General features: G+C 55.7%; 11 protein-coding genes across 11 annotated transcripts; 6 read left to right on the top strand and 5 right to left on the bottom strand.

Moving 5' to 3' along the window:
* Window positions 1–269: 269 nt before the first annotated feature.
* B0H18DRAFT_957637 (uncharacterized protein) lies at window positions 270–668 on the top strand (the record flags this gene model as incomplete). Its single annotated transcript, XM_048042592.1, has 2 exons — window positions 270–440; window positions 501–668. 2 exons carry the CDS (start codon window positions 270–272, stop codon window positions 666–668), a joined length of 339 nt encoding a protein of 112 aa, XP_047889320.1.
* A 216-nt stretch (window positions 669–884) lies between these two features.
* B0H18DRAFT_1029087 (dihydrofolate reductase) lies at window positions 885–1,780 on the top strand (the record flags this gene model as incomplete). The annotated part of the gene is made up of 2 exons (XM_048029949.1): window positions 885–1,129; window positions 1,219–1,780. 2 exons carry the CDS (start codon window positions 888–890, stop codon window positions 1,580–1,582), a joined length of 606 nt encoding a protein of 201 aa, XP_047889319.1. The 3' UTR covers window positions 1,583–1,780.
* B0H18DRAFT_821259 (ribosomal protein L36-domain-containing protein) lies at window positions 1,752–1,979 on the bottom strand (the record flags this gene model as incomplete). The annotated part of the gene is made up of 1 exon (XM_048039303.1): window positions 1,752–1,979. A coding segment is annotated over one exon (228 nt), but the record flags the coding sequence as incomplete, so codon positions are not given.
* A 348-nt stretch (window positions 1,980–2,327) lies between these two features.
* Window positions 2,328–3,981, top strand: B0H18DRAFT_1086714 (uncharacterized protein; the record flags this gene model as incomplete). The annotated part of the gene is made up of 5 exons (XM_048032082.1): window positions 2,328–2,435; window positions 2,597–2,841; window positions 2,888–3,491; window positions 3,569–3,775; window positions 3,940–3,981. The coding sequence occupies 5 exons, from the start codon at window positions 2,328–2,330 to the stop codon at window positions 3,979–3,981; spliced, it is 1,206 nt and encodes a 401-aa protein (XP_047889317.1).
* Window positions 3,982–4,411: 430 nt separating this feature from the next.
* B0H18DRAFT_1086712 (phosphoprotein phosphatase PPZ) lies at window positions 4,412–6,029 on the bottom strand (the record flags this gene model as incomplete). Its single annotated transcript, XM_048032081.1, has 5 exons — window positions 4,412–4,559; window positions 4,611–4,638; window positions 4,693–5,118; window positions 5,166–5,925; window positions 5,982–6,029. 5 exons carry the CDS (start codon window positions 6,027–6,029, stop codon window positions 4,412–4,414), a joined length of 1,410 nt encoding a protein of 469 aa, XP_047889316.1.
* A 385-nt stretch (window positions 6,030–6,414) lies between these two features.
* B0H18DRAFT_1029072 (uncharacterized protein) lies at window positions 6,415–7,368 on the bottom strand. The gene is made up of 6 exons (XM_048029948.1): window positions 7,283–7,368; window positions 7,174–7,225; window positions 7,026–7,121; window positions 6,871–6,959; window positions 6,697–6,769; window positions 6,415–6,630 (listed from the first exon to the last, which is right to left on the bottom strand). The coding sequence occupies exons 1-6, from the start codon at window positions 7,295–7,297 to the stop codon at window positions 6,539–6,541; spliced, it is 417 nt and encodes a 138-aa protein (XP_047889315.1). The 5' UTR covers window positions 7,298–7,368; the 3' UTR covers window positions 6,415–6,538.
* Window positions 7,369–7,646: 278 nt separating this feature from the next.
* B0H18DRAFT_1029064 (uncharacterized protein) lies at window positions 7,647–9,922 on the bottom strand (the record flags this gene model as incomplete). The annotated part of the gene is made up of 13 exons (XM_048029947.1): window positions 9,853–9,922; window positions 9,491–9,520; window positions 9,230–9,441; window positions 9,127–9,178; window positions 8,963–9,101; window positions 8,886–8,911; window positions 8,833–8,850; window positions 8,567–8,783; window positions 8,460–8,519; window positions 8,109–8,406; window positions 7,862–8,081; window positions 7,753–7,827; window positions 7,647–7,730 (listed from the first exon to the last, which is right to left on the bottom strand). Coding segments are annotated over exons 1-13 (1,455 nt in total), but the record flags the coding sequence as incomplete, so codon positions are not given.
* A 787-nt stretch (window positions 9,923–10,709) lies between these two features.
* B0H18DRAFT_1122652 (DNA ligase I) lies at window positions 10,710–14,067 on the top strand (the record flags this gene model as incomplete). The annotated part of the gene is made up of 16 exons (XM_048034554.1): window positions 10,710–10,731; window positions 10,786–10,935; window positions 10,986–11,027; window positions 11,085–11,153; window positions 11,349–11,466; window positions 11,743–11,797; window positions 11,850–11,990; window positions 12,040–12,141; window positions 12,197–12,365; window positions 12,415–12,692; window positions 12,747–12,842; window positions 12,906–13,088; window positions 13,147–13,377; window positions 13,435–13,782; window positions 13,838–13,927; window positions 13,978–14,067. The coding sequence occupies 16 exons, from the start codon at window positions 10,710–10,712 to the stop codon at window positions 14,065–14,067; spliced, it is 2,184 nt and encodes a 727-aa protein (XP_047889313.1).
* Window positions 14,068–14,178: 111 nt separating this feature from the next.
* Window positions 14,179–14,812, bottom strand: B0H18DRAFT_1213943 (uncharacterized protein; the record flags this gene model as incomplete). The annotated part of the gene is made up of 5 exons (XM_048036548.1): window positions 14,692–14,812; window positions 14,616–14,635; window positions 14,458–14,555; window positions 14,389–14,408; window positions 14,179–14,336 (listed from the first exon to the last, which is right to left on the bottom strand). The coding sequence occupies exons 1-5, from the start codon at window positions 14,747–14,749 to the stop codon at window positions 14,179–14,181; spliced, it is 354 nt and encodes a 117-aa protein (XP_047889312.1). The 5' UTR covers window positions 14,750–14,812.
* Window positions 14,813–14,866: 54 nt separating this feature from the next.
* On the top strand, window positions 14,867–17,056 carry B0H18DRAFT_1029055 (uncharacterized protein). Its single transcript, XM_048029946.1, has 6 exons — window positions 14,867–15,105; window positions 15,165–15,334; window positions 15,386–15,468; window positions 15,541–15,925; window positions 15,975–16,346; window positions 16,408–17,056. The coding sequence occupies exons 1-6, from the start codon at window positions 14,886–14,888 to the stop codon at window positions 16,891–16,893; spliced, it is 1,716 nt and encodes a 571-aa protein (XP_047889311.1). The 5' UTR covers window positions 14,867–14,885; the 3' UTR covers window positions 16,894–17,056.
* A 2,345-nt stretch (window positions 17,057–19,401) lies between these two features.
* On the top strand, window positions 19,402–20,492 carry B0H18DRAFT_882168 (uncharacterized protein; the record flags this gene model as incomplete). The annotated part of the gene is made up of 5 exons (XM_048040889.1): window positions 19,402–19,540; window positions 19,605–19,803; window positions 19,870–19,954; window positions 20,007–20,238; window positions 20,308–20,492. The coding sequence occupies 5 exons, from the start codon at window positions 19,402–19,404 to the stop codon at window positions 20,490–20,492; spliced, it is 840 nt and encodes a 279-aa protein (XP_047889310.1).

The raw sequence follows: 20,492 nt of genomic DNA, 5'->3' as shown, positions 1-20,492 counted from the left end.
GCCTAGGCTTCTTCCCGCCGGGCTGCCTGCAATGTCACGGTGCGTGCCACTCGGTATAAATTAAATGGCGCTGTTGGCCCCTTTGTTCATGTCCTATTGTGACATACGCTCAGCCCACCCGAACGTTGTCTGCCACCACCGCCTTCATCGTGCTCGACAATCCTTCGCTTACGAGCCCCTGAGATACCCGCCAACAGTTCGCTCAAGCACGACGACACATACGCAACAGAGCGGGACAATCGTGTTCTCAACATCGGCCACGCCACTCCATGTCCAATAATTGGAGGTACATCGTCGTGCGCGCGTGGAACTTTTGCCAGGAGCACGGCCAGGAAGAGTGCGGCAGATGCGGCTGCGACTATCGGCTGGAGAACAACCACACCTCTGATCTGTATGAGATCCTCGATGACCTCTTGCTCGACAGGGACTTCGACTTGGATGTACGTGCCACAACTTCGCTCCACTACACCGGGGAACTAACCATGTGGTGTGTGTTGCAGAAGCGCATGTCCCGCCATGCCTATAACCGAGGGGCCATCCCGGCGAACCCAGGGTCGACCGTGTACAAGTGCAGGACGCACAGCGCGAAGAACTGTTGGGTGTGCTTCGACTGGGTCGCTATCGTTCGTCAGGAGGTAGCGTTGTTGAAACCCCCGAAAGGAGGCTAATTGTATTGAGAATGGTGGATGGCCTCGATGTCGTGTCAAGAGAGTGACATTGATTAATGATTGCTGAGGTCTCCTGTGTGGGGAAACACCTACATAACGTTGTACATCAGTCTCTGGCTGCACCATGAGTGGATGAGAAGCCTGCTTGCCTAATGCGACAGCCCGATAGCTAGCACCACTGTATACGTTAGCACTATTTACACTTTTACTCCATCCACCATGACCAGGCTGACTGTCGTCGTCGCCGCAACTCTCAACAATGGCATAGGCCAGAACGGACGCCTCCCCTGGCGACTATCGAAGGAGATGCAGTATTTTGCTCGCGTCACCTCGAACGCGCCAGAGGGCAGCGTCAACGCGGTACTGATGGGGAGAAATACATGGGAGAGCATCCCGAAGAAGTTCAGACCCCTACCAAGGCGTCTCAACGTCGTTATCAGTAGCAACAGGCAGTATGAGCTGTACGTCGGTCTCAGGTTGTTGTATGTCTGCCACAGAATTAACGTGTCGCGGTAGGATGCCAGCGAATGCAACTACCCCGCCGCACCAGTTTTCTTACACTCCAATTAGACTCGACTCTGGACCGACTCTCTCACTCCGAACGTCTAGAACCACCCATTCACAGAGCGTTCGTTATTGGCGGGGCCTCGCTGTACCGGGAAACACTCTCACTATCACCTTCGTCGGGCTCATATGTGGATCGCGTCCTCCTCACGCGCATCCTCGAGCCAGCATTCGAACAGTGCGACGTGCACATGCCTAACTTTCTGGATGCAGAGCCCCAAGGGGGAGAGCATGTTGCGTGGAGAAGAACAAGCCATGCAGAGTTGCAGGAGTGGGCGGGGTTCGCGGTGCCGGAGGGGATACAGGAGGAAAGCGGTGTCAAGTATGAATTCCAGATGTGGGCCCGCTAGCTAGTACCCGTCCACCATATGTGGAATCCCGTTTTGTCGCGTCGTCTACCGTGACTGAACGATAGCCACCGTGTCTTATCCGAAGGAACAGGCTTGAAGCTGCGATCAGCCTTGTCGCTGGATCGACGAGACGTCTGAGCAAACCACAGACGAAAATGCACCCTGAGCAACGCACCTGTTTATGCCTCGGGTTTTTTGAGCAGATGATGTATATCCTGCCCTTCCTCCTGACCACCGCACACCCATCGCACATCCTCTTCACCGACGACCTGACCTTCATCCCCCTCGCGAGTGCCGGCGTCGCTTGCATGGTCGAAGGCGCCACGGGGTGGAGATGTGCATGTGGTACTGTCACCGCCCGCATGCGGGCCAGCAGCGGTCTGCTTGAGGCCAGCAGTGCGCGGAGCATAGCGAACGATGTGTGAGTTGTCGAGCAATGCAGGTGCGCCGGCTTCGAACTGGAAGCGGCTCTGGTGGAATCACGTGGCGAGTCCCGACCCTCTCGGACGGCGGCTGCTGGACTGGCAGTGGCTGCACTGCGCTGCAGCCTTACCACAAACCGCCAGCCCAGGCTTCCTGCACAAAGGCGCTGTTCTCGCACGCTAACAGAAGGACGTGATACACTCCTTATCTCCCTACCTTACGTGAACTGCTCGCTCAGAGCCTATTTATGAGCCTACACTACCCGTCGATCCCAGCTTTCCCCCAACGACTCGCCGCACCGCAGCAAAAGGACGAATAATAGATGGCTGCTAGACGGGAAGGACTGAAGATCCATGTCGGGGGCAAGGCTGCCTTGGGTCTGTTTGCCCTGAGTCTCATTGGATTCGTCGCAGAGTCACAGCTGACGCAGGTAAGTAGGGCATTTCTTATGCGGCGCGTGCATCGGGCTGATTCTGGTGTAGTACTTGCAAACCACCCTGGGGTACCGACATCCATACCTTATTTTGTGCGCAATTCACTTCCTGTAGACGAGCAGTGCGTGGATTTCTGACGCATATTTTCACTATGCAGCTATATACTCCACTCCTCGTTCATGATCATGCTCCACTGCATCTCGCGTTCCTTGCCACCGCAGCACGACAGTCTCCTCGGGAGCTATGCGTCCGACTGATTACCGCGTTACAACAGCATTTGTCGCCTCCGGGTGTCAGAACTACCCACTTCCCGAGGAGAAGGCTCGCTTGGCTCCTCGCACTCCTTACCATCGGTGCGACTCTGCCCGGGTTGCTCTGGTTCATCGCTGTGTCATTAGCACCGTACGTGAGACTTATGGTGTCTGTGCCACTTGCTCATCGTCTTTAGGGTGACGGATATAACCGCATTATGGAACACGAACGCATTCTTCGCGTACCTTCTCTCGGTCCGCGTATTCAAGCTCAAATGGGAGCCTGTCCGTCTAGCCGCAGTTATTCTTGCGACCCTTGGTGCCACAGTAGTTGTCTACGGCGGCAGCAGCAGTAGCGCAGACGCACCTGAAGCAGTTCACCATACCGGAGCGAACAACCACGCTCCCTTGGCAGGCGATCTGTTGTCCCTCCTCGCATCTGTCCTGTACGGCGTGTACCAAGTCTTCTACAAACTATACGCTGCGCTTCCGTCAGACCCCGAGGAGCTGCTCGACACCGAGCCTCCCGCCGGCGCATACGCGCGCATCCCGTCTGAGAATGAAATGGAGGAAGACATCGTAGCCGCTGAGCCTGCGCCCAGCACAGTCCTTCCCTTCGGGCTGTACCCGAACATGCTCACCTCCGCCATCGGGGTATGCACCTTCTTCGTGCTCTGGATCCCCATTCCCATCCTACAGCTTCTCGGCGTCACCCGCTTCGCGCTGCCCACATCACCTGCGCAGATCCTCTCCATCGTCGGCATCTGCATCAGCGGGGTCATGTTCAACGCCGGTTTCATGGTGAGTTCTTTCCCACTCCGGCACGCTCTCGTGCCCGTCCACGGGGCCCACACATTCATTAACCTCGCATCTTTCAGATTCTCCTCGGCATCTGGGGCCCCATCGTGACGTCCGTAGGGAGTCTCCTGACCATCGTCATGATGTTCGTGTCCGATGTCATTTTTGGAGGCGCGGCGGGCACGGTCACAGCATGGAGTCTGCTAGGGTCTGGGGCCATCATTGTCGCTTTCGGTGTGCTGGCTTACGATATGATGAAGCGGAAGCATCCTCCCGGTTACAAGCAGGTAACTGTACTAGTATGTAGGTGGCGCGCCTTGATGGACGCACCGAACCGCATGCATGCGTCACAACTTTCGTATACAGCCTTGGTCATATGCGATCCATATTCCTCCGGCAATGCCAGGAAAATGCCTCCGATGCATGTCTGAATACTGTAGCTATAGCACAGATGGGGATCGAAAGGAAATGCTACGGGAAAGGGTTGACATGAACAAGCAAGGAGACGACGGGGGATGACGGTGGGAACGGACGCCCAAGCCCAAAACAGCTCGATATATGCGCGAATATCGTACACACGAAAGTCCAGGATGCTAGTGAGGTGCGAACACCAGTAGCCAGGGTGCGAAGAGGAGAGAGGGAACGGGGGTGATATGGAGAGATAGGTTTAAGTTAGCACAGTCGGATACAGCAAGTAGGTGCGCGCGGACGATATGCAAGTCGCGTTGCGGTGCGGAAGACTAGAACAGCGGTCTGAACAGACGAGACGCCAGATGCGCCTCTGCCTTGACACACCAGCTCGGCGTGACCGCGCATCAACCTGACTATTTCTTGCTGTAACCATAGCCCAACGGTCCAGCATTATAATCGTATATGCACTGCCTTCCAATGAGCATAGCGGCCCGGCTAAGTGGTAGTAGCCATCAAACTGTACGCGCGATGATGAGCAAGTGGTATTCGGAACGGACTGCAACGTACGTCTTCCGTTTTGCTTTCGTCATCTCCTTCCGTAGTGCTGGGCCGTCCAGAGGCTTGAGAAGCTCGAATGCACACAGGAGCTCTTCCGATACGCTGAGGGAAACCGATTAGAGTGTACTTCGTGAATGGAGCGAGTCAGTTTACCTCATGCATGCGCCATAATTGTCGAACTCTACCGGAATGAGGCATCATTATGCTGTTCACTGATACGACCGGGGTCACTTACCGCCACAGTAGTTCGGCGCACTGAAGACCGTCACCAGTGTCCGATCATTCCAGAACTCGTATCCATCCTCCACGACCATATGCGCACGGCATATGAGGTCCATATCGTATCGCACCAGAAAATCATTGATGACCGACTTCCCGAAGCAGTAACTGACGCCACGCTCGTTGTCCTCCCATTCAGTTGCTGTGTCGGAGGGATCCGACCACAGCAGGTCGTTCAATAAGCCATAGTCCGGAACATCCGTTGGTCGCTGTATGCGTTTGATGTCGTCCATGGAGTGCAAGGATGGGGAAAGGCCGCCGTGCACGCAGAAGATCTTCGAGGCGACAATGGCCGCAATGGGCAGGCAGTTGAAGACGTCGATGAACGTCTTCCACGTCTTGATGTTGCATCTTCGTTTGCATTCGTCGTAGAAGCCGTACACTAAGCGACGTCAGCGCCACCGAGTGAGACGGACAAGTGCTACTGACCTCGCGTGACGTTGGCACATTCGTGGTTGCCCCGCAGTAGAAGAAGTTCTCGGGTACTTGATTTTGTAACAGAGGAGGAGTAGGATGGTCTCGAGCTTTGCTTTCCTCTGTCGACATAGTCGCCCAGGAAGAGATAGTTTGCGGCTGGGGGAAACCCGCACATTTCGAACAGTCGGATGAGGTCCGAATACTGCCCGTGAACGTCTCCTACGATCTTCACCGGTGGGGAGAGCTCAATGAGCGTCGGCTGGCCCAAGAACACCTCGCGTGCCGCTTGGCATATCGCAGTAATCTCCGCGTTCTTGAGACATAACGACTTGCTCACTTTGCCTGTGTATCCGACGTCGAGCAGCCGTTGGATCATGTCATCAATGTCGAGCTGTTTCAGTGCTGCGCCATTCTTGGCACCATTGGACATGGCGGCGGGGTCGATAACGAAGCTGCTCGTCGAGCCTGGTGTGGGTATGGTGAGCTCGACATGGTCAAATCGTCTGTCCTGGGATGTCCAGAGGGGGAGGCTTCGAATGCGTAGACGGAGAGGTGGATGGGGACGTCGAGGGGCCAGAAGAAGTGGAAGGAATGTCTTTCGGGGGGAGGTTGGGTTGGGTGAAGGATGGGTATCTAAACCGTTACCGTGCCCATTCTGCAAAGCCCCACCAGCATCAGGATGGCTAACAGTGATGCCCGGATTGCCCTCAGCATGTGAGGAAGTGGCGGAGCCGTTGGCTGTGTCTGGTGCGGTTGTCCGAGAATGCGCGTTCTGGCGAGGGTTGTCGTCGCTGCCGGCGGGATCAGGCGACGTGTTGGAGTCGGCACTGCTCTCCTTGCCGGCTTGCGAGTCTTCTTCGACTGCTGCTGGCCCATGGGGAGGGCCGAGGACGAGAGAGACGGCGAACCTGGTTGAGGAGACTGCGACCTGGAGCGGCCAAGCCTGGAGGTGAACACAGACAGGAGTGTGGGCGCCAGGGTGGGCTAACTGGTGGGGCTATGCGAAAGGGGCCGGGTTGGATTTAAGGGATCAAAACAAGCTCGACTGCGTTGCGGGCGACGACGAGGACGAAGGATAGAATAAGAACGGGCGGTTGTAGGGATGGCACAGTCAAGCCTGGTTGGCTGCACACTGCCCGACGCGGGCACGCCTGTATCTTGTTTGTCCCCTGTTTGCCACCCTAAACACGTTCGCGTACAGACCCCGCACTTCGCGATCTCGGCTCGGCGCTCGCACTAGACTCAGACACGCGCATCTCGATACAAGCGAAGAATAGCTGGGTCATTCGCATGGGCCTATGGTCATTGCAATGCGTCCATACACGAGAAAGCAGTAATATCATATCGTATGCCCCCAATACACCGACAAGCTCTGTGCCTCAGGCCTAGAACTTGCCGAACGACTTCGCCGCCGCCTTGTTCTTGGCTACCCGGAGCACGTTGAACCGGACGGTTTTTGAGAGCGGTCGGCACTGGCCTATTGTTCACAAATGAGACAATTAGCCATCATTACTGGAAGAATGCGGGCGTGCGCTCTACATACCAACGGTGACAACATCGCCGAGCTCGACACGGAAGCAGGGCGAGACGTGCGCGGCCAAGTTCTTGTGCCGCTTCTCGTAACGGTCTGGACGCCGCCGATCAGCTCGGGTCAGTTGGCATGGTGCGAGCATACGTACTGTATTCGGGATTAGTGAAGGTAGTCCCGTCGGATGACGATTGTGCGGGTCATCTTTGTCGAAACGACACGGCCGGTCAGGATACGGCCACGGATAGAGACATCGCCAGTGAAGGGGCACTTCTTGTCTGAACGGGCGAGGCGCACAAGGCTGTATGAATACCAGCACGAACGTCTGAACGGTCTGGACGTACCGATGTATGTGCCGTTAATCGCGTCAGCAGGGGTCTTGAAGCCCAAGCCGACATCCTTGTACCACCGCTTCTCCCTCGTAGAGACCTTCTTGGTGCCTACATACCATCGTCAACCTCGCGCCCGAAACAGAGCCCAGTTCATACACACCCCGGGCCTTCGCGTTCTGGAAGAGGAACTGCTTTTGGTACGCCTTCTCGATCTACAGAGGTGACAGAAATGAGACGAGTAGAATCAGAGTACAAGCAAAGGTGCGCACTTGGATATCGGCCATGGCTCGTTGTTCTTGACGGCGGGGCGGTAGGTTTGGGTAGAATGGACGCCGTGCCGAGGTTTGCGCCTGAGTGGTCTGGTCGCCACGTGGGGACTGGGAGCAAGCCACCGTGTTGTAAAACTGTACAGTACGGCACATTCCGGTAGACTCCCAGTCTCACATCCCCAATATGGAAGACGTGTCGAAGAGAAGATCCTCTGCCATGTTCACACTTTCGAGGGGCCAACTGGATAAACATGGATAACACCTTGTTGCGGCTGAGATGCACTAGATATACATGGATCGATCTTGCTACACGACAGGACTTGGTACACAAGACATAGGTGCTATGAATCAGGAGACACCACACCAAACGTCCCTGTAGATCCAGCGCGTCCACTGCCCCTCCTGCAGCGCTGGCTGGTCGCGAGTGCTCTTCCATCCCACCAATGAACTTGCGCTGATCTGCGTCAAACTTCCTCCGCCCAGCTCGATACCTCGCCTTTCGAACGGCCTTCGTCCGAGGGCGTCAGCCGCAGACCTTTGCCGGCCTATCCTCGACCTTCGCCTCAGCGTGTATCATACACCAGGCTTATGGTCGAGCAGTTGTGACGGCACAGGCTGTTTCCGGCTCTCGGACGTCGCTCTCCGCTTCGGGCCCAACGCAGACAGCGACGGTACAGCCCTGAACACGGCCGACTCGCGTGGACTCTGACTCCTACTGCGTTGATGGCGCGGTGGGGGTGGCAGTCCTCGGAGGTCGTGGCTAGGCGTGAAGGGAGCGTACGATATGTGCATGATTTGCCTCGCGATAGCCCGCGGGGACGGTTACCCCTGCGGGCTCCTCCCAGCCCTGTGGTTATCGCGTGCTTTACTCAGCACGACGGCAGAGTCATAGTGGTCTGGATCTTCCTGGTCGGCGTGATTGCGATGTCCGGAAAGCCATGCAAAGATGTAGAATGGACGCCGGTTGCAGGAATCTTTCTTTGAGCTGGGTGACATGGTCGTCTCGTCGAAACGAGAGGACTTGAAGCTCCGGTGAGGTAGCCACCGTCGGATCCATTGCCACCACACCGAATAGATCTCCTCCTGCGCAGCGAAGATGAGAAAGAATATCAGGGGGGATACCGCTGCATTCCGTTCGTACTCAGAATTTCACGAGGATGAGCAGCAAAGCACGCACATTCCCAAGTGAAACTCGTTTTCAGCCATGCCTCGAAGGCATTCTGGCACTCTAAGTCACCTGCATTTGCCCGGTGTCGCGCCCATGTCGCGAGCACGATTGCGTACAGAATTGCAGAACAATTATAGTCGATACGAGAGCAGCAAAGCGGACGATGCGGAGTGGATGAAGCAGTTCAAAGCTGTGCCGCAGGTCAGGCAGCTTGTAATATTTCCAGAGGACGAAGAGGAGCATCATTGATGCGATAACCGCTACGGTGAGCGGAATGAGAGTGAGCAGCAGGGCCAAGATTTGCGCAACGTTATTGTTAACAACGCATACATCCTACATGGTGACCCGTGAGTGAGTACATATGAGACTCGCGGGGACTTACTGACCGAATGAACTCAGGCTTCATTGCAGCGGATGTCGTAACTCCGGTATTACCGCAAGTATCACCGGCAGGGCCCAGACTGAACAGATGCATGAGCTACCTTGTTGAACTGAGGCCGCGGTAGACGCACGAAATGGACCAACGCAAAGCACGATGATTGTCCGCTTGAAGAACTGTGGTGTATTCTGTGTCTCTAGACGATCACGATGATTGCTCGTGAATTTCCAGGCCAAGTAACACAGGGCTTCGTAGCAGTCAGCGAAGTAGCCCTACACACGAAGCTTATATGCTCACCAGCGTGAAACTGATAGCGAACGCTGATTTCGCGATTGTAATGTAATTCAACCTGCGCAGTCGGCTTAGCTGCTAATCGCCATTGCGGAATGATGCCACAAACAGGAGAGAATCAGCCACGCAGAAGCGTGCCCATCCTGCATGTTGCTGCAAATTGTCCAATGATGCTCGGTATCTGGGGCTGCTCAGATAAATAGTAGCCGGTACAATCCCTACGATGCAACGTATGATAGATAGGCCGACTATGCCATTGACGATTGGGTGTCGATGGGCCGGCGTCGCAAGCAGCGCCGTCAGAAGAACAAGGCCGCAAAACTGTGCGTTCATTCAGTAAGGCATATTACGCGTGGTTATCACCACTTACCTGTAGGACAACGACGATGTGCGTGAGGGGCTTTCCCATAATCCTTCGATGACCAGAGGGACGGGCACGACTAGCCTGTGGTGAGCGAGCGAGAAGAAAGGAGGGCGTTAATGCGCTTCAAGTTCGATGCGGCAGTGCATCGAAGCCTAACGAACCCCGAGGGATACAAAGAACCTAAGCGTTCTGATATTACCTCAGAGCACAAGAGCTCACCAAATGATTGACAAGACAGTGGTAACAAGAAGAGCGCAGTCAAGTAGCGGTCGCGGGCTGAAACGCGATTGACGGTGAACGTGAGATGTCTTTTTGAAAGGAGCGTTCGTGAATGATGATCTTGTCAAGGCGTGGACCCCTTGTCACACGCTCCTGCGCTGTGCAAATGCCATCGGGACACGGCGAGCCGTGTCATCAGTTGTGTAAGGCCTCAGCTGCGTAGAGCATGAGGCCTTCTATAAGTGGGGTTAGAAATGCAGTATGCAGAGGATGTGAGATGGCGTCGCGCAAGTAGAGCCGATAGCATCACCATAGTGGGAACGCATGCATGGCAGTGTGAAGATGGATGGGTATGATAGATGGACCCTATAATCGCATAAATGGGGCCTCCATTCAGTACTCGTCATTGCAAAGTCGTAAGAGACAGAACCTTACGTTCGCGACAGCGCCCTGCCTCAGGACACGCACCGGGTGCCGCTCGGTGGGTTGCCACCGGAACGAGTCCGACGTCGGAGGACGGGTGGATAGCGGTTGTTATGCAGCATGAAATGAAATGACTGGCCGGCAAGTTACGTAGTTTATTCTTCGATTCGATACATCCCTGTTGATCAAGCTGTACAGCTGTGACCCGCCTGAGATAGTACCCACACCTGAGGCATAAGTAACACTGTATCGAGACCACATCAAGTGTCCAGAAGATATCGACTGCAGCGTGGTCAGATCCCTGTGCCAAGTAGCAGAGCCAAGCGAAGCACTATCCTGAGAGGACCAGCATAGAGCACTGCAGATTGCCGGACATGGCGTTGCGTTGGCAGAGGCGGCGGCGTTAGAACCAAGTGACGAACGCCACAAGAGGCGCGCTTGTGGCTGAGACGGTCCGGGCCGGGACACGACAGACAACTGACGCGTGCAACTACGCGTGGCGCATGTTTGTCACGGTCACGACGCGTCTACGTCGCGTCGCGTCTCTGTCGCGTTTGCTCCTCCCTCCCTCTCCTACCCTCCTATGGGCAGACAACAGACCCTCGGTACGCTGTGTCCTATCCATGATTATTGACGACGCGATTACTGAGCGTGCACAGGCAAATTCTTCGCCATGCCCTCCAGCTCCAAAGCCGGGCCTCCTCAGCAGTCTAAGCTCGAGGAGATGTGGGGCGGCAAGAAGCGGAAGGCAGCAGCAGTGGAAGTCAAGGAGGAGTCCTTAGCACTCGACGAAGGGGGCCAGAAACCAGGTAAGCATGTCCCCGCGCAGTGCTCACTCTATCTTGACACGCCCGCCCAGCTCCACCCGTGAAGACGGATCCCTCGCCTGAAACGGCTGTTGGTACGTTGTGACTCCCAAGGAATGTATCATTGCCAATGTTTGACTCCAAAGGATCAGAGGAGGATCAAGCGCCACAGGTTAAGAAACGCCGCATAGTCGATTCCGACGACGAAGGCGATGTCTCAAGTGAGCAATCTGACGGTCTGTACTCGCAGGACACCTGATCCAGTCTCGATGAAATGGGTGTCAATGTTAAAAACCGTCATCATCAAAAGCGGCGTCTGACAGAAAGCCTGTGGCGAAAAAACGAATACATCAAGGCCTGCTAAAGCGGAGCGACGACCAAAAGGATCAGTTCCGAAAAACCCGTGCAGCCCGCAGAGGAGGAACCAGATGATGAGGAGCAAGAAGCATCATCTGCAGCAGAGGAGGAGGCTGTGGATGAAGATGAGGGCGAAGATGAGCTGGAAGAGGAAGACGCGGGTGCTGCCTCGAAAAAGTGCGCAATACTTCAGGCTACCCCGTGGTTCGCTTATGAATTGTCTGACAGCGCTGAGTCTGTACTCTCGAGAACGGGGACGTAGATATCAAAGGTGGATGGAAGCCAGGCGACCCGTATGTCCGCTCGATTATTGTATGCAACCTGCTAACCGTGATGTCATTGCAGTGTTCCATATGCAGCTCTGGCGAAGGTGTTCGGTCTAATCGAGGCGACAACAAGCGGTTAGAGAAGACATCACTTCTGACTGCCTTTTTCTGCTCGTATCCAGAGAAGCGCGAAAGGGGACACCAAGTCTCTGCTTCAAGCCGTCTATCTCTGCATTAATCGTGTAAGTAATCCGGTACTGGATGTGATGAGCATCCCTTGATTCTTTTGCTTAGTTGACCCCGGATTATGTCGGCGTTGAACTTGGGATCGGTGAGAGCCTACTCATCAAGGCTATTGGGGAGTCGACGGGCAGGAGTCTTTCTGTCATCAAGTCAGAGCTCAAGAAAGAGGGTGATCTGGGTCTCGTGGCAATGGTGAGTCGAGAGTCGAGACGCTGTGTCCTTCTGACGAAGTCCCGTGTAGAACTCGAAGAACAGCCAGAAGACGCTCTTCAAGCCGAAGCCTCTCACAGTGCCCTTCGTGTTCAACAACCTGAAAGAGATTGCGATGAGCAGCGGCCATTCAGTCAGCCTTCCGTTGAACCATGCATAGCATTGCTCTGACACGCGACGCCACGCAGTCGCAAAACAAGAAAGTCTCCATCATCACGAAGCTCCTCGCCGCGTGTCAAGACCAAGAGGCAAAGTACATCGTCCGCAGCCTCGAGGGCAAGCTCCGGATAGGCAACGCAGAGCGCACCGTGCTCGTCGCGCTCGCGCATGCCTTCGTGCTTGCCGAGCAAGAGCGAGGTACCCCTCCCCCTCCTCTCCCCGCACACTGCCACTCACGCGCACGCAGCGAACAAGCGGCCCAACAAGGAGAAGCTCGCCGCGCGGCTCGAGGAGGCCGCGAACGTCGTCAAGTCCGTCTACAGCGAGCTGCCGACGTACGACCTCGTCGTCCCCGCGCTGCTCGAGGCGGGCATCGACCGCCTCTGTGCGCGGTGCAAGCTCACGCCCGGCGTGCCGCTCAAGCCCATGCTCGCGAAGCCGACGAAGGCCATCGGCGAGGTCCTCGACCGGTTCGAGGCCAAGCGGTTCACGTGCGAGTACAAGTATGATGGTGAGCGCGCTCAGGTGGGCTGGTGTTTCGCTGTGTGGGGTGACATGCGTTGATTGTGGGCGCGGTAGGTGCACCGGCTGGAGGATGGCACCGTCGGCGTCTTCAGTCGGAATTCTGAGGATATGAGCAAGAAGTACCCTGATCTTGTTGAGCAGCTACCACACGTTCGTTCTCTCGGTCTCTTTTATTCAGGTATCCCTAGCTAACGTGATGGTTCTCCATGACAGTGTATCAAAGAGAGCACGAAGACATTTGTGTTTGACGCGGAGGCGGTCGCGATCGACAAGGACAGCGGGAAGCTGATGCCCTTCCAGGAGCTTAGCAGGCGGAAACGGAAGGATGTCAAGGTGGAAGACATCCAGGTCCGGGTCTGTCTCTTCGCGTTCGATCTCCTCTACCTTAACGGCGAAGTACGTCTACTCTGCACTGCGCCGTACAGGGCGCGACACTGATCCAGATTCATATCAGCCTCTCCTCCACAAACCCCTCGTGGAGCGGAGACAGCTCTTGCAGGAACACTTCCAGCAGGTCCCCGGGGAGTTCGACTTCGCGAAGTCGTCCGACGGTGAGACGACGGAGGAGATACAGACGTTCCTGGAGGAGAGTGTGAAGGATGGCTGCGAGGGTCTGATGGTCAAGATGCTGGAGGGCGACGCGAGTTTCTACGAACCGAGCCGGAGGAGTGTGAACTGGCTCAAGGTCTGTGAAGACCGTCATTGCCGATTCAAACGCAACTGATTGACCTCCAATTCACAGCTTAAGAAAGATTACCTAGCGGGCATCGGCGACTCGCTCGACCTCGTCGTCGTCGGCGCGTACTACGGCAAGGGCAAGCGGACAAATGTCTACGGCGCGTTCTTGCTCGCCTGCTATGACACCGACTCCGAGGAATACCAGACTATCTGCAAGATCGGTACGGGGTTCAGCGAGGAAGCCTTGCAGTCGCACTATGAGGCCCTCAAACCATTGGAGATGTTGAAGCCGCGGGGCGACATCAAAGCCGGCGGTGCGAAACCCGACGTGTGGCTCGAGCCGAAGATCGTGTGGGAGGTCCTCACGGCCGACTTGAGTCTCAGTCCGGTGTACACTGCGGCGCAGGGCTTGGTGAGTGACATTCGCAGATGCTAGGCGTCGATCGGGTTCTGACGGATCGTGTCAGGTCGAGGAAAGGGGCATCTCGTTGCGGTTCCCGCGCTTCATTCGTGTCCGGGATGACAAGTCTGCGGACGATGCTACCGGTCCTGAGCAGGTGAGTGACTTTCGCTCTGCCACGTGAATGGCGTTGACGGGTGCGTGCAGATCGCTGAGATGTATGAGCGACAAGCACTCGCTCAGAGTAAGGGTGGCAAGAAGAAGGGCGGTGGGGATGCAGACGACGGTTTCTGGTGAATGTTGTAGGTGACCTCGAGTAGCAATGAGGCCCATGTATAGTCGCATTATTTGGTTCAGTACAGGATACGCAGACCGGACCGGCACGAGAGATCGTCGCCGCACGACGCACTATTTTGTAGCCGGAACGGCACTCTTTTCTGCCAATGCTTTGTCCCTCCCGCCCATGTACCAGTAGTTTACGAAACGCAGGCCCTGCACGGACTGTGCTGTTGCGTTTGTCGCGTGACATGCGAAGAGCAAGTAATTCCTCGGTTGGACTCGCCATGCTATGGCATCATCAGTACGCAGAATCGACCGTGGACCACCTGCAACGCTCACCAAATCGCATGAAGACCAAGCTGTGTGGTGTTAGCGGAAGTGACGCGACAAGCAGCCTGGTCCACTCACGAGTACGACGTCAGCGCGGTGGTCATTGCCCCCGAAATGACCTCCTCGTCCTTCCTCAAGTCGGCGAGTGCAGCTAGCGGGAGACCCCAGTTCGCAACCTGACCCGAGCCGTCACTTCAGTGATATATACTCCTCCGGCAGTGACTATCCCCGCTCACCGGTCCCCAGAAGTGAGTACCTGCATGACACGCCGAGTCATTAACGCCGCAATAATCGACTGAAGGTGGTGCTCACTGAAGAAGTATTCGCGCGCGGCGGGCGACCGCAGCCAGCCGAAGAATGTGGAGGCCATGGTTTGGGGAGAGGATGGGTGTGCTGGGTGCTCGACGGCGAGCGAGGAGACTCGGGTGCGTGAGAACGGTTTGTCAATCGACCGCGCACGGCGCGCAGACATAGATCACGCCTCGTAGTGTACTCCTGCACATACCATGGTTTCCCTCCCTCGTACCGCTTCGAGTCGGGTGTCGCCTCCCTACCTCTCGTCTTTAGGCTACAACAGTTCTGACCTCTCCGAAGGGGTCAAGTCAATGGACTTGGACTCAGGCTCGGAGTGCCACCTGAGACCCGGGCCCCTAGGCCCCGACGGCAGCTTAGAAGGTATTGTCGTAGCTGCCGACGATCTGGAGGAGGATAACGGGCATCCGCACGGTGAGTGACATTGCAATCCACCTGTTGCCTGTTCGCCTGTGTTGCTGACCCTTGCACAGAGTTTCCAGACTCTAAAGGGCAATCCAGCTCGTCAAACACCGACACCGCCAACGCCGACACTAGCGACACGTACGATACCGACAACGAACAAACGGAGACTCTGTTTCAAAAGGTCTTCTCAGATTTGCTCGAGGATCCGGATTGGCCGAACGTTCAGGGATTTCAGAGGGTAAGTGGCTACCAAGTTAGTGTGGGCAACATCTGTCTGATCGCGCGGTAGACTATCCAGCTTGAGCCGAGTGAATGGAATCGATTTGTTCAATTTGTGCTATACCGGGATGACCTCTATCGCTTCTCGTACTCGTAAGTCTTCAGTGCGCATTCTACAGCCTAGTGTATTTTGGCCTAACACTCTTCAATTCGACAATTTGATAGCTTCCAGTACAACACCACTCAACGCATCCTTACTATGTCCACCCCTACCTATCTTCATGAGAAGGTATCCAACTTCATGTCTTCCCTCATCACTACGCGCTACGGCGAGCGCCACGTTCTCAAACTGCCCAGCTTTAAGGGTGTGCTTACGACTGAGACGAAGAGGGAATCTGTCGGCCCTCTTCCGGTACCGAACAGCGACTCTTCTGCTCATGCACGAAGGCTGATCGGGCCTGCGCTGTCGGTCCCTGATGGGGCTGTCATACCCGGCTTCCCCAAACTCATGGGTGGTGACGACAATGTTCTGCGGAGCAAGCACGGTGAGCACGTCGTCGGCGTGATTGAGAAGGGTTTCTACGAGACATGTGACCATGTGTTGTTTCGCGTACGTAGTGATGCTGTCGCGATTTGAACACTACTAACAGTCTCAGTAGACTGGTCAATACAGCAGTCCCAGTACACTGAACAAGGAACCTCGCGACTTGCCGGTATTCATGCTCACAGTCAAGATCGTTGAGCACCCCAAGTACAGCTCTCCGATTTCAAGCAAGCTAACAACTCAGCAAAAGAGAGAGTTGCAAGACCAATGGTCACCGATTGAGGCCGACTCATTGCACAAGCACGATCCGAGCGACCGGAATGAGATGCTAACTGGTAAAGTGACCATTGGCGAGCACACATTCTGCAGGGAGCTTGAGGCATACCTCGTACTGGTCTCGTGTGCCAACGAGCACCGAGCTGCCTTGCGGGAGGGGTACGACGCGCAATGGCAGTTACCAAAATGGTTGGAGCGTGGCTTCGGGATCGTGAGTTGAGTGATCCAAATGTGGTTGGGCTCTTGAACTGACAATAAGTTCAATGTTTCAGAAGTTGCGAAAGAAGTATGAGGGAGCCGAAGAGCAGGCACTGAAGAACTTTGCTAGCCTCTGGAAGACTGTCTTCAAGTTCCAGATGTACCAGCTTCACCTCTGGGAGAAGGGAGGTGAAGCTTGGCATGCATACAACGAGGCTCAGCTCAAGAACAATGTCGATGTATATGCGCAAGACAGTGTCAGGGAGGCATGGTCCAAATTCCTAGCCTCGGCTCCGTTCAAGAATCCGGGAACAGAATTGGACGAAGTCCCCTTGCGTGAACCAATCGAGGTCATCGAAGCCGGCGCGGTCTCGACCGCACTGCAACGTTTCGCCACATTCAAGAGACAATTCTGCGAGTTCTCCCCTGATCCACCTGCCGCCGCGATATGCAAGGAAGTTCCCCTGGCGAGCAAAAGTGAGGATGACATGCAGAACTTGAAGCGAAAGGCGGAGATGTGGGCGGAGATGTTTCGAGAGCGTGACACAGCATCATCGTGAAGTCGGAGATGACACGAAGTGAGTACCCCTCGTGCTCGTCGAAGAAGGTTGAAGGTGGACGACTGCGTTTTGTATTCGCTGTACCCACTCATCTCATCGTCGCCCGTCGTATTGCTCGTCGCTGGTATCGCTGATCCCTCGTATTGCTCGTCGCTCGTATCATGCTTTTTCGCCTGTCGGATCGCTCGTCATGTATCGTTGTGTCTGTTGTAATGTTGTAACATTAGTTACGCGCGAATTACAAACTATCCTTATGCCAGTGTGCAATTGAAGCTCCAAACGGCACCTAGGCCTCAACTTCAACTGCTTCGCGGGCGGTGTTTGCGTCCGCCCAAATGCGCGCGTCGAGAACCGCAGAAGGTCTGCACTTACGGCCCCGCATATGCGACTCAAGAGGCTCTGGGTTCTGCTGTGATTTCGAACTGGTGCAGATCCATACATCGCACTGGGGACACAAGACATGCAGCACTTCTTTAGCGTCTCGTCTCCACGAAAGCGAGGCTTGCTGAATGTTGACCTCGACCTCCGAGAGAGGAGATGATGGCTGAACGGCATACGGGAGTTGCGTATGCAGCGAGCTCTGAGACCAAAACTCAGTATTGATTCGAGTCCGGACGCAGTAGAAAAGGAGTATATCGGGGGGAGGTTCTGTGCATGTGCAAAGCTGGGGTGATGTGCGTCATCTGAAGGACCCGTATTTTATAAGTCACCAGAAGGTAGATGAGACACACCATGATCGAGCTCGTCCAAAGAAGACGCGAAATCCGCGCTATCCGTGGTCGTCCAAACATCGTCGATGTCGAACATCGGGTCGCTCTTGTGCGAAGGCGACCATGGCAGTCCAGCGTTTTATGAGGAATATTCGTGATCTAAAAGTCGGCGATGACGACGCCCCCATCTGGCAACCGACTGAGGACAGTTGCGACACTGGAGCAACGCGCAATCAACAGGACCTGGAGAGCGTCGCAGTTGCGTCGCAGGTCGCGCCCCTAGCGCAAGCGCCCGCTCACGGGAAAGTCAACCTGCCCAGCTCACATGACCGCGTGAGGCACGTGCGTACATCTCGAGCTTTCTGAGAACGTCCGATCGACTGGGAGAGGCGTTGCGCAACGCGTTTGCGAAACGCCCCTGCGAAACGCCTCTGCGAAACGTCCGTCACAGTGTTACTTACTGAATACGGTAACTGACAAAGCACCTACAGGGGCATCGGGCCACTTGTGTCGCTCGGTCAGCCAAGGGTTGCTCCTAGAAAATACAAGTATATTGTGAGTAACCCTTTTAAATCTTTTATTACAGTGATTTTCCCAAGCAGCAAGCAAGTAGTTGAGGAAGATTTGGATTTAAGTATCAACTCATTCGGATGTAGCGAGGGGCGCGCGAAGTGAGGCGCTTATTGCCTGATTTGGAAGAGCTTTCCAAATCGGGTTGCACCGTTGCAGGGCGCCCGCGCGCTCGGAAACACTGTGAGAGATCAACCACCCACTAATACAGACTCAACTACTGCTAGTAGCAAAGCCAAAATACTTACTGAGGCTTTGAAGCAGCATATAAGCCGAATGAATGGAATGAAGCGGCTTACTCAGCTTGCTATTCTTGGTACTCGGGCCACAAAAGGTGCGTAACGGGTCACAGTTGGTAACACTTCGTGACGTTTCGCGTTGCGCGTTGCGCGTTTCGGAAACGCCCGTCCCCGTGGATCGGACTTTCTGAGCTTTCTAGTACTCAACGTTATGCTTCGACGACTCCAGCCTGAAGCACTCAAAACTCCACAGACTACTCAATATGCATTTTAGAAATGCTTCATAATCTATAGGATTGGTGTCGTTGACTACTTGTATAATCTCGGCTTCGCGTGAGTGGCTGAAACGAGACCCCGTACACCCCGAGAGCAGGTTGTCCCCAATGCCGATCTCGCCTCTTGGCCTCCTGCGCCCATCTCCCGCTCGTACCACCTCTGGGCCGTGGGCACGCCTGCCAGTGCCGCAGACCGCCCGGGTATCGCTGCGTGCCCTTCGAGTACGTATAAGAGCCGCTGCCAAGTTCTCCGGCCTCGCTGTACCCAGGAGCTGCCCATGACCTGCCTCGTTCACCCCCGCGCCCGGCACGTTGCAAGTCTTCTCAGGCGCCCGCCCTGAAGCCTATATCGCAAACTCAAGCCGCGATTTTGCCTCCGCATCCCCCGGCAATCCTCCTCGGTCCCTTCACATGCAGCCAGCCATGCAGGCCTACCACAACGGCGACCCCCAGTACTATCCCCAGACTGGCTACACCCAGCCGCAGGCAGCCTACTATGCTCAGTTCACGCCCTACCCGTCTTATCATCATCCTCAGAATGTAGCGGCACCCTTCCCAACCTATCCTGCGACGCCGTATGAGCCGCCTGCCCAGTATCCGACGCCGGCGCCCGTGCGGAGGAAGCTCAGTCAAGGTCGGACTGCATCCGCCGCGCCGACTATCCAGACCTCGCCTAGTCGGTCCGGCACCCCCGCCGCTCCTCTGAGGTCTGCCATGAAGAAGCAACTGGACCGCTCGGCTTCTACAGGTGGTGTACCACTGGTCAGGCGGTCCACCAACGAGTCACGACAACGAGTCAATTCCTTGACGAGACCAAAGAGCAGGACAGGCTCGGTGCCCGCGTTTGTTCCTGGTACGGACGAGAAATTCTTCGGGTACAATTGCGTTTATGTAATAGCTCTCCTCTGCCTGTACAGACCACATATTTGTGTCGTTGCATTCTGCCGGTGAATTGCGAATAGACAACATTGCGTATCAGACTACCCTGGACGACCTGCGGGAACTTGTTCTACCCATGTGGCCCCATGGCGTTGAGTATGAGGACAGTCGAGGAGACAACTGGCGAGTACGGTTTGCAAGAGGGCCGTGGACTAGTGTAGGCCTCGATGCCATTTTGTGAGATGGGCAGCAGTTGCACGCCCGCGACACCTCGTCTGACACGACCACGTTCTCTCTGCGTAGGGCCCAACGACTCATATGCAATCTCTACACCGTCCTCGCTCGCCAAGGCTACTCGCATGTGACGACCATCCAAACAGGCAGTCCAGTAAGTGTCCCAGGTCAGCCTGACACGCCCACTCACTCAACGAACCACACAGAGGAGGCCAGGCAAGCTGGTCTTCGTCGAGACGCTGCAAGACCCCGACGTGAGGATCTTCGCGACAATGTTCTCTCCGTCCAAGATGCGGCTCACGCTGCTCGACGCGCCGCGGGAGCTCGTCGAGGACTTCGCGTCCAGCCTGCGGCCCATGTTCCCGCGCAAGGTGATGTCCTACGGCGCGAACGAGGACGGCGTGCATGTCATCGAAGTCAAGCGCGAGGGTTTCCGATGTGAGCTTCTCTCCCCCCTCCGTCCCACTCATGCTCATGTCCGATCGTGCCGTCGCCTTCTGTGGACAGCGCGCGAAGCGGAGCGGAACCTGTTCTACGCGTGCATGCTGCGCTTCTTCAACAGCGCGGGCTTCAAGCTCGACGGGAGCATCCCCCTGGGCAGGAAAGACCCCATGTTCTGGGGCTCGCGCAAGGAGGCGTGGATATTCCGCAGTATGCCGATGCGCAGACCGGAGAGCCGGCAGAAGCAATGA

The sequence above is a fragment of the Fomitopsis serialis genome (assembly GCF_022376445.1).
Source record: "Fomitopsis serialis strain Sig1Antser10 chromosome Unknown B0H18scaffold_81, whole genome shotgun sequence".
Taxonomy (NCBI): domain Eukaryota; kingdom Fungi; phylum Basidiomycota; class Agaricomycetes; order Polyporales; family Fomitopsidaceae; genus Fomitopsis; species Fomitopsis serialis.
The sequence above is the reverse complement of the archived record's forward strand: the minus strand, read 5'-3'. Positions and strand labels throughout refer to the sequence as shown.